Below are 17,731 nucleotides of genomic sequence, written 5' to 3'. Positions count from 1 at the left end.
TCTCTTTTTACTCTCTCTCTCTTTTCTTTTTTTTGAGCTGAAACCCGTTCACGGTCCCGCGGGTCCCCTCCATCGGACAATAGCGATCCGAGGAGACCACTCCCCGGTTGGATTTTACCCGCGTTATGTCAGCACGTTTGAAGTGCACACGGAGGGCAAACGTGTCCAGAGTGGTGGCGCCTCAAACTGCGCGCGCGATACGCGCAACGCGAGCAGCTTTTAACGCGCAATTCTGCGCGCGCGCATTCTCACCGCGTGCGTTTACTCTGTTTTGCAATATTACTTGGGCAAATGCATTAAATAATCATCGGCGAAATCAAAACTTGCACCAATATTGATACAACACTAGTTGAGAATAGTGAAAAAAACGTGGAAACGATAACATTTTCGCTTTTTCCGGAAAAACAAGATGTAACGCTTGAAATACGTGACCTATACGTTAATAATACGTACGATTTTAATGGCAGCGCTTCATGCATTCTGTTTTTGTATGTTTTAATCTTTTTAATTCTGAAACTGAACTTTAACGCTAAAGAATTTTAATGCCAAAAATACGACAATAATGCAACAGGTATTTATATCGAATTAAATGTTCGTTACTAATTACATTCTGGATCCTCATCAAGTAGAATCGCCGATGACCGTTTCGCTGTCATCCATTCGCGCGCATTTTGCGTCGCTGATCTCGCGTCATCTGCGAGCTAAAAATAAGTTGCGCTCATGGTCCATTGATGAAAACAATGCCGCAGAAAACAGGAGAAGACATCTGCACGGAATTTACACCGATTCACACGGTCGCTCAAACCAGCTTGGTGAAGTAGTCGAGCGGATTGTACTCGCATTCCGGATAAAATCTCTCGCATTTCCCGCGGCTGCCGATATTCCTGCCAATCTCCTCGGCGGCGTGGTACTCGCGATCGGCGTAGACCTCGTATTCCTCCTGGGTTGTCGATGGCGTGAGGAAGACGTGCACCAGCTCTCCCAGGAGACCGCGTTCTGTGTCGAACGGATTCGCCGCGGTTTCGCAGACGGCGCGCAGCAGGCAAGCCTTGCCGGAGCCGAGAGCGTTCATCGCAGACTCCAGCATCCCGTACAGGGTCCATCGTGTCATCCACCCTGTGCGCAGAGATAGAGAAACGTAAGGATGCGCGAGGAACACCTGAGCCAAATGGAGCCATTTATGCTCGCGTGTAAACGTTGCGGAAGGAATGCGGCAGTAAGGGTCTCCGCACGCGAAGCTCTCCCACGAGCAAAGTATCGTGGCTCTTAAGGGAAATGTTCCTTTCATCGCGTTTATGGTGATTGATGTGCCGCGAAAGATGCGAGATAAGCGTATCATTGGCTTGTCGCGTGTTAGTCGCGTATTTAAAATTGTTATGTACGTGAAAAGGTGGAAGAAGGATGGAACATTTTTATTTTAGAAAGAATAGAAACAAGTGAGCGTTATTTAAATCTCCTTGCTCGTAAAGCAGAGCCGCGCGGCGGCGATGATGACGGCTTTCCGCACGAACGCACGTCGATACTATGGAAGATCGTAAAAAAACGCATGCGACACGATGCGGTATCGAGTGACTCATCGGCATTAGCGGTGCAGCAACGCGTTTTCTATTGACTTCCACGAAGCGTCTAGACTGTCGCCGCGAGTAATGGAGTTTCCTTCCGGGTGAGAATGGGGAAAAAGCTGATGCCGCGCCGGAAGAGTTCACCTCGTAAAAAGCGGGAAACATCTGCGGTAAACAGTCGTTCGGTCGTCGCCGCCGGTAGCGTAGGGCCACCCGTTACTAAAAGGGCCGAAAGAAGTGGATGCCGCTTAAATGAAATACTGAAATAAACGCGCGAACGCAAACGCTGGCAGTTTGTTCCGCCGGAAACAACAGCGCGCGCGCGCGCGTGCGGGCCAATTTTCGCGAACAATAAATAATTCCAAATGCTACCTCGATGCACTTCTTCGCGCGCGACTTCCGGAAGCCTTCTACGCTTCCACGTGCGTACAAAAAAACTACTTCCGCACAAACGAATCCTCCGCATTACGTTCCGCTTTACGCCGCGACGATAACGCGGCGCGAATCGCGGACGTTAATCGCATCCCTTAAATATACGTGACCCCGCATTCGTTCGCGTTTCATTAAACCGCCCCGTGCAACTCCCGCCCCCGCGTCGCGCTTAATTCTCAACGAACGCGCGCCGCGCGCGTATCGCGCGTTTCATTATCACGTCATTCGTCGCGTGCAACGATTTCCGTTCCGTCGCGTTTTCCGCATCCCGCCGGGAAAAGCGGCAGAAACGAGACGGATCGTTCGGCGCGCAAGTCTCGCGCAAGCGTGAAGAGGAAATTAAAAACGAGCGTAATCCGCGCAACTCACGGAGCGGACAGAGGCTCATTTATGCACGCGCGGTTAAGCCGCGGCCGCACTTTACCTTCCGGCCGGCTCGCCGTCGTCGTCCGCGGTAATGCGAAGTCGCCCTCGTGTCTTTTTGATCGTCGCCGCTGCCGCATGAGCTCTGACGCATTGTAGGGAAGATCGTAATTGCATTTCAGCACGTAACCGAGGGTCATGGACACCTCGCCCTCCATGGGCAGTCCGAGCCCGAAGAGCACCTATGCAAATTTAATTAAATGCTGGCTGCAAGAGCTCGCGAGGACTCGTTTTATTATGGGACGCGCCAGCGAGACGCTGCGCCAACATTTTACGACGAAGGCGATAATCTCCGCTTGGCGCTCGGCGTACGCGCGATTCGCGTCACGGAAGCGGATGTGATTCCTCCTGGAATAAATCTCACCGGCGAATCGGCCCGCGAGGAGCTATCATTGAAGCGATTAGATCCACCGAATCAATGGATTCGTTAAGTGCGAGCCCTACGTAACTTCCTCTACATCACGGTTTTTCTCTATCTATCTTCTCTCTCTCGAGGGTGAATAAACGGCTACGGAGAGCGTGAATATTCACTCCACCTCGTATTCAAACGGCATAAAATTATACGTGTGGAATGAAAAAGAAATGGCGCATCTAATGTAGGAGCAATTGTGAAAATAATACATTTATCTATATTCTTTAAAGGCGCGCTTACGCATTGGAGGAATCCGATTACACTTTAATATCTGTTCCTTTCATATCTGGCCGTATCACGCGCGGTACTGCATACACGCAGGATATAATAAAAGTGCCGTAAAAAAGCTAATCCGCAAGTATGATATTTTAATATCGTCGCTTTGCAATTTTATAAAGTATATTCAACCCGGTCCCACTGCGTCTGTTGCATGTATAATGAATGAGCTGAAAAAATGTATACAATGCCACATATGCGAGGGGGGGATATTAAAACCTCCAATCAGCATTTCAAACAAATGGGGAATGTAATCTCCGAGCGCGGAGTTGTGTGTACCTACATCTGCGGAAGATTTATTCCAGTTGGAAATTCCCGTGTGTCGTTACGCGGCCGCGAGAAATTCAAATATCAGTGATCCCTTCGCGAGATGTTCACCATCACGTTCCCATTACTCAATTATTACCATTGCCGATCCGCCATGATGATAGTAATCATCAATCCTCGCTGAGGCGTCTCCGCACGTACCTGCAGCTTCGTTTCGCTTCCTCTCGGGTCGGGGAACAGAAGGTGACGTCGTTGCCGCAGGAAGCTCGCAACTCGGCGACTCGATTTGACTTCGCAGAGCTGGCAGATGCACGCGAGCACCGCCATCGGTATCAGAAAGGAGGCTTTCGTCATCTTGCCGCTGCGACGATCGTGGAATCTCCGAGCCAGCCGGTGTCCTGCGTGGCGGACTAATTATTACGAAAACGTTTTCGTGTGCACGTCAGTTAACGTTCGTCGCTGGTAACTGTACAGAGCGACGCTCTGTACCGGTCAGCAGACCGGTTTGCACGTTTCAACGTCGACGCGAGGTACCTCTCGACGACACAAATCGCCACCGCAAAGTTCCCAAGTCCGGATCAAAGCGGTGTTTTCGCGTGTTCCAGCTGCCATGGCAGCCCGGCCAGGGAAGATCTTGTAAGCTTCAAATACATAATATTAGTAGTATATTCTAATGCAATAGTTAACTTGTACAATATTAATTTGATTGATTGAGCTGTGAATACGGAAATTGTTCTTGCTGCATGACAAAAAGAAGAGAGATACTTGCACGCATTGTTAATACTTTTATTTATTTGATAAGGTTGTCGAATGTACATGGAATTATCGCTATGTGTAATCAAAGCTGGTTTTGTTAATTAGATTGTTTGTGCTGGCGTTGATATCTCGTGATGTGCTGTCAAAGACTGCAAACTCGGACATTGCGGAAATCTTGCATCGGCCTATCAGGAGTCTAACATTTCCGGAAAACAGTAACATGGGCGTAAGTACGCATATTTGTAGTATATTAGGATCGCAAAATAATTGATTCTGTAAATGTAACATAGATGAATAATAGTAATTTTTGCATGGATTTCTCTTCTTGTAAAATTACGCATATTTTTGCTTCATCCTTAAAACGTCTCTTGTTATCGTTGAAACTTCGATTTCAAAAGCTTTTTCCCGCGAAACTTTCTCAATTTCGCGGGGAATCCGACGCAAAAATGAAATCTCGATTACGCGATTTACACGATTAACGTTTCTCTCCGTTAGATCTTCGTCGCTCTCTCGGTGCCGCTGGAGCATCCGCTGAACTCGGTCTCGCTATCGTACTTCTTCGAAGCCAACTACGGTTTACCACCGAACATAACGTACTTTGAGCCCTGGTTGGTGAGAAAAAGAAGAAGGCGGAATATCGACAGAACCGCGATCTATCGGGTTTTGGAGGGTAAATTCGAGAGGCAAGTTCGCAAACAAATAGTACGTTTTGCAAGCACGTGAGTTTCTCACTTCTATTATACTTCCTAGTAAATTCCTCTCTCAAAGCCTTACAGTATTCCTTCTAATCTCCGAAATCCTAACATAAAATGACATTTTTTTATATAACATCTAATGTGCGAGTCAAAGCGTAGACGATAAAGTCAAATTGCAAATTCTGTTCGTGACAAAATGACACGCTGTCATTCCCGTTTCTTCGCTGTTTGATTAGATCGCTCTTGACCCCTGCTCTCATGCAATATCCAGCCCTCAATACAATCCCTTATCCCCGAGAGTGATAAAGTGGCTACTGATAAACTCGTACATCGTAAACGACTCGATGTATGGGGCGATAAAGTTGATCGTTGCGGCCGATTATATCACCGCCGATCGCGGGATGCATTGCGGGGGAGGTTTTATCGAGACGCGGCCTCGCGACGCCACGGAAGAGAAATCAGTGGCTTCGAGGCAGATGCGCTCGGCTTCGTTTTACGAGCGTTCGGGGGCGTCTGGGAATTGCGTTACATGCATCACCTCGTGCTCCGACTCGTGTGCACGCCCGAGTACATACGCAATATGAATTACGTATGCACACGAGACTTCAATACGGTATTTAGAGAATCGTAAAACGACGAGATAAACAAACCGCAATGACAACGACGAGCCCTCCGTTCCCGTGAGGATTCCTCGCACCCTCAAAGACGCGCGTTTCTTCCTGATGCTTCCCTCTTTCCGTAGCTCCGGATATCCCGGTAGAGAGTGCCTGCTGAGAGCGATCTGCGAGACCTCAGAATACCCGATCCGGCACAATGGCATGATTGGCGACATCGTGCACGTGATTTTCACGTAAGTTCTGACGGTGATTCGATATGGTCGACATTTTATGATATTTTCTGGCATCGATCGTGTGCAGATAAAATGGCACAATTGAAATTGTTTTGTTATAACTTTTTCAATGTTGTAATTAATTTTGGTTGTAGCATATTTTGCGTGTACAAAATAGCAGAAAAACATTTGCTGTTCGAAGAGTAATTGTTAAAGAGGAAGCTTTGGTGAAATTCTCGAAGCGTTGAAGGTATCATAAACTTGCGGCTGTCTTTGTGCCTATAATTATTAATTATAATTATTAATTAATATATATCAAAGTCAAGGTAATTGGAGGTGACTCCGTTATACTAAATAATTACCATTAATTATATTATTAACGCTAAATTGCGGGCGAAAATCATTATAAATCTTATTCAACTCCATCTCAATATTCCTGTCATGAGGGAATGAGCTGATGCATTAACGATCCACCAATACCGATTAAAGTAACGTTAATAACGCTATTTTCCGGAAAATAAGAGATTCGTGAGCCCGGCTTAATAAACGGCGGTCCCGTTTCCCCTTCACGGCTCTTACACGGTATTGTTCGGTCGACTGGCGCATAAAACGCGGCAAAGGATGCAGACGCGAATTTTCTCTTTCCTGAAAAAAGGATGGGAGCGCCGCTCGCGGGCCTCTTCTTTTTTTTTCTCCGGACGTATAGCCAGCGTTCCAAGGCGCTGCAAATTGGAGTAGATACGCGCCGTGGAAAAGCAAATTTGGCTTCCTCGCAGCAACTTCGCCCAACCAACCTTATAGACGTGCATCCGCTCCGCTCCGCTTCGACCCTGCTCTCGCGGCCGAATAAGCTCTCCAACCAGGGACGTATGAATAAAGGACACAGACCCGCAGGCGAAAACGACATTGTCGTCGTCGTCGTCGTCACCGACGACGTACGCTCTCCACGACGAACGACAACTTTCCTCGGCATAGCGCACAATCGCATAATGTGCTGATGAATCGCGCGCCATAACTGCGAAACGATGTAAGCGTTGAGACGGAACCCTTCTTATTTTCATACCTTGCGTACTCTCATCGTATTACGTATAAGTGAACTTCATCGTGCGGGAATGTACGTAAACGGATCGCAGCTTTCGGTATCATTCCGAGGAAAATGTGCGACTACTATGAAACACGTTATCGAGATAGCAGCATGTCTCATTCGCAATTTGCAATTGTGGTATGAAATGTCTTTCGTAGATCTGACAGTGTCGACGTCATGATTAGATCCTTCCCTGACTTTTCCGAGTGTTTCAGCGTACACTTTACGTTGGCAAGGGTCCGTTAATGATTTTCCTTTATCGATCTCGACCGGCAGCGGAAGGTGCACTGTGCAAGATACAAATGATGAGAGAGAGGTGAACGGCAGTTTCTTTAAGATTTTTGTATCTTACCACCCCCGCGATATACGAGATACGCAACCCCGCACATTGTCGTTTTCATCATCGGGATGTGACGACAATGCCACGCCACTCCGCCGCGCGAAGCCAGAAAATGTTCCGCGCAAGAACAGCAGCAGGCGAGCACAAAGGAAGCTCGTTTCGCGTTCCTTCGTTCTTAGCCCCACACTAGTACGTTGATGCATTATTACACCCGGCCCGGATGCATCTTCATCTTTTTGACTACCAGAAAAAGCGTAAAATTACGGGAGAAGTCCACCCTCTCTCTTCTCGTAAACTGTCGCGCTCTGAGAAGGATCATTTCCGAGACGATCATCGATCGTCAGACTCGAGATACATGCAAAGAACATTGAAGCAAAATAAAATAAGCAACGTTGGAATAAGTTGCCACATAATGGTTAAAATAATTTTTCATGTCAACATTACGACAAGTTCGCGCTACTCTTACATTGTTTAACGAGTGTTATGAATTTTATTAAAATCTCTTCAGAGCAGCCCGGAATTCGACAGACTTCATTATTCCTTCGCTCGATGAGAAACATCGAATACTTTATTCGGTCCACACGAGACAATGAAGTCGCGAAGTTATGCGCGGCGCCTCTAAATTTTAATAAAGCCCGTAATAAATTTTTGAAGCCATCCGACGTTTTTCTGGATTGAGCTCCCGCGGAAAGCAAGGGTAAGCATGGAGCCCTTCGAGATAGGAGCATGCACCCCCGTTCTCGCGAAAGAAACCTCGAGGAATATCACCGTGGAAGAAAATAAGCTTTCCTGCAAAGTGGAACTGGAAAGCTACGACAACGTGGAAAGGATCGTATCGTCGGAGGAATCGAAGGACGAAATTGAGGAGTTTTAGGTGTTTCTTTAACGAAATGCCGATAACGAGCTCAGGATATCTAATGCTGCAAATTAAACAGATCACATTCATCCTTCCTTCGATATTTCTCTGCAAACGATTTCTGAAGAGATTCCAAAGGATCGGAACGTTCACGAATATCACATGATACTATCATAAAATAATTAACAGAAATATACAATAGCGACAACTGTGTCTATCAGACTCCGCTTGCCCGCATAATATTAATCTAAAAAATGTTTACTTTCCATTTAATCAATCTATTTTTAAATTTAGATGAGTCCACAGCACGACAGTCTGTTGCAGCTCGATTACATCGAGAAATCGCGTTTTCAGTCCGAGTACTTCGAGATGCGAGGGGCTGCCACAAGATGTTGCCGAGGCCGAGCTGGCCGGCCGCGATGGAAGCTGCTCCGAGTACCGACTGCAATGTCCGCTGGGGCTCTTCGACTTGATTGGAGTCCTCGTGTGATCCCTGAAAAATCGTCGCAGTTTACCGTGCCACTTCGGCGGGACAAACCTCTCTCCTAATTGCGTTACTGTGGAAAACCGTCCGACGTTGCGCTGTGCTTACGTGGCACGTAACGTGGAACGTATCTGCTGGAAACCGCGAGGCTACGATTCATCAGAAGGATAAACGAGATTAATTGAACGCTCCATGTTGAAGGGACATCGACGTAGGATTGAAGATTAAACGGAAGCGACGTCTTTTTAATTGTAGATGCATTTAATTGTAGATATGCCGCGTGCGTGCATGAGCAATAGAGTATAAACAATTACGGGAAAATGTAAATCATTTACTGTATTAATTTTTTTAAAAAGCAGCTATCGCTGATACCATGCAGCGGGAGCTTCAAATCTTAACTGACCTTTGCATTCAAAAAAACGTAATTCTGCTACTATCGCGCAGCGCTTATTGTTAGAATTTTTGCACAGTAAAAAAATCTCCTTTAAACTCTCTCTCTCTCTCTCTCTTTCTCTTGCCTGTGTTATCACCGATGAGCTTCTCGCAGCACTTTTGCTTAATTGTTACGCTCGCAACATTGTTAGGATCCTCGAAGCGTCGAGAAAGCGCGCGTACGAAACGCAAGAACGGTTACTTTGCTCTCTCGTGCGACGATATAACAAAGTAAAAGTCCTTCGGGTATATCCCTCCATTTGTTCGCGGTTTATTATCCTGCAGGTGCTTTCTGCGAGCGCGATTCCTGTGGAAGCTGCTGCGCTGGCGACGAGAAAAGGAACGCCGAACGCCGTATTATCGAATTATCACCGACGAACGTATTTATATACTCGCTCGTAATTGCCGTGCGATCGTAAATCTCAAATGGACGAGGGATAAGAGTTATTGCCACATTTCTCCGCCTTAGCTTCCGTATCCGTTTCTAAGCGCAGCCATTCAGAGGTATTTCAGCGTCGACCCAGGAGATCCCTCGGAAAAAAATTATCCCGCAACGATCATGCCGCAGTAATCCCACTGCGCAACTTTGTAGAGGTAATGGAACGCCGATAAAGCGAGCAATTAAAATCGATTATTAAATTATCATGTCGGCAAATTCTAATATTAATCGTTATTAAGCTGTTTTTACGGAGTGCCGGCACGGACCTTAAATTGCTACTGTAAAATGTCGAACAATAATAAAATCAGATTTTACTAATTGCTTGGTTGGAGTTATATAGAATTATAGATAATATTGTGTTTCTCTCCTTCTTTCCTTTTTATTTTCTAAGTACACAACACAAGTAATTGAACGAGTCATCTGAATTGCAAATCAGAATCTTAGACGAACTTTGGCAGAACATTTCTTTCAGAAATTGGTGAGTTCTTAGATTTTCTGTTTTCGAGATTATCTCGGGGTTCGTGAGAAAACCGCACATCCCTCGTCTGAGAAGTCCTTCGACAATAATTCAAGCGATAACTCGCCGAATAGAATTTCACAAAGAAGTTTGAGCCATGCTGTAAAATTTCCAAGTTTATAGCCAAAGTTCCTGAAAATGCCAAATTTTACAACTACTATAGATAGAGAAGTGCCAAGGATTCTAATATTTATCAAAGTAAAGCTGTACATTTTACACAATAGCGAGTTCCACAGTTATTTTTTTAATAAAAAGATTAGATTTAAAAAATATATACTGCAACATATACATACGTATAGTTAATCTTCAACTATTAAATCTCTATAAAATCCTCCTATTCTAAAAAAGGCGTGTTAACTTCTTGAAGTTCTTTTTTATCGAAGAGTTGAGGCCCTTTCCGCGATGCTGATTGGTTCTCTCGCTTGGCTCGAACTTCGTGTTGCGAAATAACAATATAAATAACACAGAACTCCTCGGATAAGAAAAAAATTTTTAATGGCTAGAACTTTTTCATTTATTGTTTTAACGAATTTTAAATCATCGAGAACTCTAGGCAATATGCCAAATAACAATATAAATAGCACAGAACTCCGCGGAAAAGAAAAAATTTTAATGGCTAGAACTTTTTCATTTATTGTTTTAACGAATTTTAAATCATCGAGAACTCTAGGCAATATACCAAATAACAATATAAATAGCACAGAACTCCTTGGAAAAAGAAAAAATTTTAATGGCTAGAACTTTTTCATTTCTAAATCTAAAGGATTTTCAATCGTCGAGACCTCTTCACAATATGCCAAATCCACTCTTAAAAAAGCCGTGTTAAATCAAATCGAAATCATTGTTGCCTCTTTTCCGCGACGCTGATTAGTTATCTCGATTCGCGTTGTGCGTTATGTTCAGTTTAGATTACCATCGCGCGACTGTCTTCGCGTGGAGGATAACAATTTGGTAGAGTGTGATAATTGTGCATATAATAAATAATAGATATAAGATATTATTATTCGAAAACATTATTAATAGTGAAAAATAAAATAGCGCGCGTCTGTGTTGTACTAGTATTTAAAAAAAAACAATTGCTTATGCACAAACTTTCTTATTTTAATTTTACAGAAAGAGAGAAATATCAGTAGTATACATTTTTCTTTTTATTTCTTTCTTTCTTTTTCCTATTTCTTTACAAATCAGTACAGAAACAGTCTCTGCAGTGTACCATCTACCGATACGGCGAAAATATTCAAGTCGCGTGAAAATAGAGTTGCACTTCTACACGGATGCACCCGTAGAAAATTCTACACGCGCGATGCACTTCCCGAAGAGGTGAGGAAAAAAACAGTTCATGGTTCCTGAAAAGTTATGAAGTCGTAAATGTTGAGCTCGCAGGAGGAGTATATTCGTAGGCATTCCTCTGTCTCTTTAACATTCTCCGCGTCGATATATTCCTGACGAAAGTCTTCTTCGAACGTGGACGAACTGGGTCTGCGAAAGAAAATGCCAGGTGAGACTTTTGCAACGAGACTTAATCGAATCATTGAATTCTGAATTGAATTGTGCTCCAGTTTGCGATCCACCTAACGATAATTCAAAATTACACGTTTCTAATTCAGCAGATGTCGCAAATTCCTCTCTTCACTGTGTCATCAATGATTCCCTGATGAAATTACAAATTCTTCTCCTGAAATTCTTATACACTTTTGAGATACGACTCGATTTAGTAACATTTTAAAGCACATTTTTCAGTGAGATAGAAATTTCTCGGTTAAGCAAACACCCTCAAAGCTATTCTTCCATACTGGAATAATCGGCACGAAGAAAAATAAGATAGCGCTGCGCTTCGCTTGGGGAGGCAAAGCTGTGTGCTGGAAAGTCTCATTTTTACGGATAACTCACGCGAGTATGATTCGCAGGAGATCGCCGAGGAGGCCGTTGTCAACATGCACGGCTCGCCGCTTTGTCTCACATATGGACCTAAGGAGGCACTGACGTCCCGGATAGCCCAGCCTGGAGCAATAGAGCAAATGTTCCGTCATTGTCCGTAGGATGAACGATGTTTGACAAGACAAATGAGGTGACCGTAAGAGCGACCGTGTCGCGGACAGGAAGTGTCTATACGTTTACATGAAGCGCGTATATCTATGGAGCGTATATCGAAAGTTCGGTCGTTTAAAGCGGCTTCGACGGCTAATTGAGAAACTTACGGGAGCGTGGTGTCTCGATGACACCGTCTGCGCGGCCTTAAATTAATGGCAACGTGAAATATATATATATATATATATATATATATATATATATATATTATATCCGCGTTTGAAAAAGAAAAGAAAAATTGACAACCTAAATTTGGTAGAGACCTTTTTCCCCTTTTACATTGATACTTTCCACTCGCGCGGATTCGCGTGATTTATATGTATTACTATACGTAGTATATTATCTTTCCGTTGATCTGTGTCAGATAGACGCGCGCGTAACTCGCTTCCGGCGGTTGACGTTTTTCGGTCCGACGAAGAAACGACGAGGGTGACAAACGAGGGAGAAATGGGATTGAGTTTGCGAGGACGCCTCGGTCCTAAAGTGTCGCCGACAATAGATTTCGCTGAGAAGTCCTGCCCCTACGACGCAGATCCTGCAATCGTGAATACACGAAAACAACGAGGGACGAGAGTAACGTTATGGCGGGGCCGTTTGCCAATAAAACGATATATTAACAAATAAGTAGAATAGAACAAAATAAAGCGGTCAACAAATATCGCTGACCATATGCGGCTAAATTATTCGCGATTTGAGAATCTCATTACTATTCATTCGCAGCACGATAATAATTTCGCATTTAAGGGAACATGTAATATTAATAATAAATATATTTTAATAATTAATTCTGTTTAAAGCTGCAATTTTCTTTACTATCCGATGCGACTTTATACGCAAGACCGACACGAATAAAGTCGGTTATGTGACGGGCTAATCATCTCGCTGGTATATTCGTGTCTGTGTGCACGTCAAGAACTATGTCTGATAATTTCAACTGATAACAGCCCTTATTGATAAGCTCCTCAACACGTGTACCGCGCGGGAATTTGCATATCGGAACGGGGACCGTTCGTATGCATAACTTTGTGTGCACGAAAGTTCACGAAAGTGAGGATCCTCTAGTGAATCGCGGCGTTATCGGGGGATTCGAGGATCTTCCGGTATCGACCTCCGAGCAAATCTCAACGAGGTGTTTGCCCTGCTCTGCCCTGCCCTGCCCTGCCCTGCTCTGCCCTGCCTTGCCCTGTCCGCTTGCCGACTATTATTGCTTGCGATATCTCGTGAAACTTCATCTCTCGCTGAAACGAGCACATTATTCGCCTTGTCGCCCTGAATTTCCTCTCGCGGAAACGTTGAATTTCCTCTCGCGGAAATATTGAATTCAGAAAAGTAACATCGAGATGGAACATCTTCGGCTTTTTCCAAGAATTGGCCTAGTTAAAAATGAGATTGTCTCATATAAGTTACCGACGATTCGAATTTCGACTCCAGCATGGCGTAGATTATGGTACGGTCTATGGTTCTTCGTCGCTGCCGACCGGCGTTCCTCCTGAATCCGCCTTCGTCACCTGCGAATTCGATTTCCGTCAAATTCGTTGGCAGGTCGTATTCCGCCTCGAAGAACAACGCCACCGACATTGTCGAGCTCGGGTCGTCCAGAGGAACGGCAAGTGCAAAGAACAACTGTAAAGAGAAAGGTATCGATGAAGCAGTTGATCAAATTTACCGTCAATTAGAAGAGATCGCGCCCTTAGATCGCGCTCTAAACGAATTAACGATGCTCTTTGACTGGCTCCTCGGAAATCGAATCTCGCTTTTCGATATTGCACGCCGATGTTGTACGCTCGCACGCTGCGCGTTCCGATATTGTTTAACGAGCGTTATTCGATAATCCGACCGCTGCATCGCGAGAAGGGAAAATGCGTAATGACGAAGTCGCGTGATTAATCCGCCGGAAGAACAAAAGTTTGAAGCCCGCGAGAACTTTCCCTTGTTAAATATGGATACTGCGGCAAAAATCCGCGCGCGCTCGCGATTGCGGTAATGGTAGCGCGACCGCGCAATAACGACCGAGTTCTTTCATCTAACGCAGAGCTAACGAGCCTGAAACTCAGTCGAAGCTGCGAAAGGTGGGAAATATGTATGGGCATTACAAGAGACTTTACTGCAAGGCAGCGTTGCGGAGGATGCACTTTGTCCAATGAGATAAAATCCGTCTCCCTCCCTCCCTCCTTCCCTCTCTCTCTCTCTCTGTTTCGAAAGGTAAACGCGGATACAAGATTGATACAGAATAAAATAATCTTGGCGAATCTCTCGAGGCGCGCAGCGCGTCGAAGAACTTGAAGTGAACTCGTTAAGCTCGAGGAACCGGTCGAAGCTTTTAGCACGGAGCGGTAATCATTAAATATTTGCAATTCACGCACACCAAGTAACTCCGGTCGTTTTTCGAGTTCGCGCCGCTCGTATAGCATAACGCCAAGCCGAAACTTGCGCAATGAAATCTCGGTTGTTCGATTATTGTAATTTTCTCGCAATTGCAATCTCTATGGAATCCGTCATTGTGACACGAGATGATGTACGCGTAATCCGATACCGTACGTGTCGCGCGACGAAAACCTCGCGGAATGAAATCGAAGACTATACATTACTTGATCGACTCCGATAATTAATGTGAGCGCCGGGGAGACGGATATAATTTAAGCGATTCTCGCCTGTTCACTTCGCCGATATCGTACCGTACGGCGGCGCTATATTTCACGAGAAGCTTTTTTCGCGAAAGTGCATCCGATGGTCTCCTACATAATTCATTAATCCGCCGAATGCCCTACACTTCGCTAATTGAATTGTATTTATCGGCTGGTGTATTAAATTCGGAAAATGGATTTAATGCTAAAATCATAGCCGGAGCAATACCCTCTGACTGGGAATATATTAATGCTTTATATAATGTAATAATTCAATTTACTCATGTGTACACAGTACCGACCAATTGTATTATTCAAATCTTCATGTATAAGTATTCGTTATTTTAATCGGGGAAAAATCGCATTATAAAGTTATAAATAATATTACATGCGCATACACGCGCGATAAAGCCACCGTTACTTTATTACACCGGCATTGATCGGAAACTTTCTGACCCCCATATCGCTGTTTTCCGGAAAGGACAGGCTCCTCACTTGACGCTGCACCACATCCGTCATCCGCATTTCCGTCGCGCCGGTGACAAGACAAAGAACCGCAAGTGTTCTGTAAGGAAGGAGAAAATGATTTTTCTTTCAACTTCCTCGTCTCTCTTTTCTTTTCTTTTGCTAAACTACATGTAAAAAACACTCTGGATGCAAAGGACGAGAAACGGATAATCGTGGAAGATAACGCGACCCCATTTCGCGCGCGGCGGACTCTTTGAATTCTTTGTCTTAGAAACTTTGCGATGATCGAGTGCAGGTCGCATGTAAAAGGGGACGGCAAAGATATTTTTAAAGGAAGTTTTACGCTAATCGCGATCCTAATTTGACGGACAGACTGATTGATGAGTTCGAGGTCTTATTTTTCTCGGCAGGAATATCGCGGAGGACAATCGTTTTCGATCTCCAACTGCATCAATTTCCTACAATAAAACCCATTATTTCTCACGTACGGAAATATCGACTGCACGCGAGCGGAGAACGAAGTCCAGAAACGAACAAGCGATGGAAGCGTGACAATCAGAGGAGAAATATAATATTATCGCCATCGCAAATGAACGACGTAACGAAGGAGAAACGTGAGAAATCGCGTTGTCGCTGTATCTCGATCGTTATCTGTCTTTTTCCCCCGATGTTCTCTTCCGCCCGTCGGATAATTCGTGGGGGTGGCGAACGCGACGCGAGGGAGTGACTCGAATGTCGTTGAAAGAGAACGTCGGCGCGATTGTAGCCTGGTGAGCCCGAGAGAAATTGCATTTCGTAGCCGCGTGTAAGCCGGCGGCGAAATCCGCGCGTCATTTCGTTTAAACAAACCGCGAAGCAAACCGAGTTCCAGTCCCTTCCATCAACCACCGTCCGCGCTGGTCGGTCCTTTGCGTCGAGGTCTTCCATTTCGCGAGACCCTAGCACGGCGTTTCTGTGTGATAGACGCTTTGATTACGGCTCGGTGAATAATCCCGGTTCACCATTCTCGCTAAAGCACAACCCGGAACAACGAGCGAGCGATACTGGTTATACTAGAGGCACAGCTGGCAGATTTCAGTCCTTTTTCGTAATTTATCTCTCAGGACGGTTTTCCAGTCCCTTCTCGCTTCGACTTAATTAATACGCGCGCGCTAATGAGATGACGCAAGAGACGCGTGGACGATGTATCGCGCGATTATTTTCCAGAAACGAATGTGAAACGGACGAGGGACTGATGAAAGAGAAATACAGGGAGATCGTGTGTAACGCTGCAGTAATACAAAAAAAACAACGGATTTTAAATTAAGTTTCACATCGAGATATCGACTTGTTCTTTATCTTACGTGATTCCGTTGATGATCGAAGCCATCGGAGCTGTTCGACGTCGAAATGCTTTCGTCCAAATGTATTTTAAAAGAGGAAATCTTGAAGGAAATTTTGCAGAATCCTGATCCTGGAGAGCGACACGTGTCAACGCTCCGACGCGACGTGCAAACTACGAAAGTGCGAAGACGATAATAAGTTTCTCGTTCGCAGAATCACGAAGGCAGGTCGGTAACGAGAGGTCACAGAGTTATCGATGTGAAACAAAAGATGAAATTATATTATATAAAAATATTAAAATAGTAAAAATTAATAAATTCGTAAGTTGTGCCGAAAAACGCTCTATCTAATGTCTACTTTCGCTAATGGGAAAGTGTGAAACTTAATTTAGATGTATTAGTATAATTAAGCGCGCATAACTGAACTGCAACAGCCACTTTCTAATCAGTGAGGAATTTCATCGAGATCTTTACTCGAAGAAACGAGGAAAAGCGAGTCTTGAAGAGACGAAATGGGTAATCAAGGCGTGGCGCGCTCAATACCATTAAGCGCGCTATTTGATGCATCTTCGAACAGCGATATCAAAGATTTCGTCTCTTTCCTCTTTTGCACGAACGCGCGTACTCGGCAGGAGGAAGGAAACCTCCACTGAAAGGGGCCCTTTTAAATCGAACAACTTTAAATTGCAATTGCAGCAGCTGCCGAGCATCGAAGAAGCGCGCCTTTCATGATCGAGTAAGAAGAAAAAATCTTACCGTGTGAGAGGTACGTGAGCGGGAAATGTATCCGGAGTATTCGAAATACGTTTTATTCATGCGATAGTACCGGATGGCCAGAGTTTTCGTTTGATCGAATGATCATCTAGAGAAACTTGATGTGGAACGTACGACTAAAATATTTACAGAAGATGTAATGCTATCTTTTTCCGATGAAATTTGTCGGAATCTTCGCAGCGGGCATTAAAATATCAATATTTAACTTATTTACATGTAACATGCTAAGAACCTTGATCTTTTACGTAACAGAACTTCGTAACGAAAATAAATTGAACGTGGATACTAAATGTGAGATAAACAACGATATTCTGTTCGATTTCGACATTGCATAAATTAAAACAGGCCTGCGGCCGATTATTAAAATATCGAAATCGAACAGAATATCGAAATCGTTGCTTATTTCACATTTAGTATCCACGTTCAATTCATTTTCGTTACGAAAAGTTCTGTTACGTAAAAGGTCAAGGTTCTTATGAATCTCCGCTCACCAGTCGGCAATCTTCCGGTCTACTTTCAGAAAATCTGCTGAATGGAAGGCGAGACGACGCAGGAATGCTAAGTCACCCGAAAATTAGTATCGCGGCGTCATTAGTCCCAACCGCCAAAAAAGGGCGTCCATGACAAAGACAAAACTCACCCCAGCTCCAT

General features: G+C 44.5%; 2 protein-coding genes and 1 long non-coding RNA gene across 3 annotated transcripts; 1 reads left to right on the top strand and 2 right to left on the bottom strand.

Annotated features, from left to right (window-relative positions):
• Positions 1–688: 688 nt before the first annotated feature.
• On the bottom strand, positions 689–3,726 carry LOC109611097. The gene is made up of 3 exons (XM_020032278.2): positions 3,574–3,726; positions 2,364–2,599; positions 689–1,265 (listed from the first exon to the last, which is right to left on the bottom strand). The coding sequence occupies exons 1-3, from the start codon at positions 3,724–3,726 to the stop codon at positions 800–802; spliced, it is 855 nt and encodes a 284-aa protein (XP_019887837.2). The 3' UTR covers positions 689–799.
• Positions 3,552–9,591, top strand: LOC105281379. The gene is made up of 5 exons (XM_020032276.2): positions 3,552–4,008; positions 4,234–4,354; positions 4,624–4,811; positions 5,566–5,673; positions 8,287–9,591. The coding sequence occupies exons 1-5, from the start codon at positions 3,983–3,985 to the stop codon at positions 8,420–8,422; spliced, it is 579 nt and encodes a 192-aa protein (XP_019887835.2). The 5' UTR covers positions 3,552–3,982; the 3' UTR covers positions 8,423–9,591.
• A 1,356-nt stretch (positions 9,592–10,947) lies between these two features.
• Positions 10,948–17,731, bottom strand: LOC105281372. The gene is made up of 5 exons (XR_003406672.1): positions 17,721–17,731; positions 14,973–15,081; positions 13,304–13,515; positions 11,695–11,805; positions 10,948–11,283 (listed from the first exon to the last, which is right to left on the bottom strand). It is a non-coding gene; the product is annotated as an uncharacterized LOC105281372 (long non-coding RNA).

The sequence above is a fragment of the Ooceraea biroi genome, chromosome 6 (assembly GCF_003672135.1).
Source record: "Ooceraea biroi isolate clonal line C1 chromosome 6, Obir_v5.4, whole genome shotgun sequence".
Taxonomy (NCBI): Eukaryota; Metazoa; Arthropoda; class Insecta; order Hymenoptera; family Formicidae; genus Ooceraea; species Ooceraea biroi.
Note: the sequence above shows the minus strand (reverse complement) of the source record. Positions and strands in the feature narration are given on the sequence as shown.

Bases quoted from the DNA above. Each gene is read 5' to 3' on its own strand.
- LOC109611097 (XM_020032278.2), bottom strand. From the start codon at position 3,726: ATGACGAAAGCCTCCTTTCTGATACCGATGGCGGTGCTCGCGTGCATC. The intron at 2,600-3,573 runs GTACGTGCGGAG...AAATTTGCATAG, and splicing joins GAAGCGAAACGAAGCTGCAG to GTGCTCTTCGGGCTCGGACT. The intron at 1,266-2,363 runs GTGAGTTGCGCG...ATTTCCCTTAAG, and splicing joins AATGAGCCTCTGTCCGCTCC to AGCCACGATACTTTGCTCGT.
- LOC105281379 (XM_020032276.2), top strand. From the start codon at position 3,983: ATGGCAGCCCGGCCAGGGAAGATCTT. The intron at 4,355-4,623 runs GTAAGTACGCAT...TCTCTCCGTTAG, and splicing joins CGGAAAACAGTAACATGGGC to ATCTTCGTCGCTCTCTCGGT. The intron at 5,674-8,286 runs GTAAGTTCTGAC...TCGCGTTTTCAG, and splicing joins ATCGTGCACGTGATTTTCAC to TCCGAGTACTTCGAGATGCG.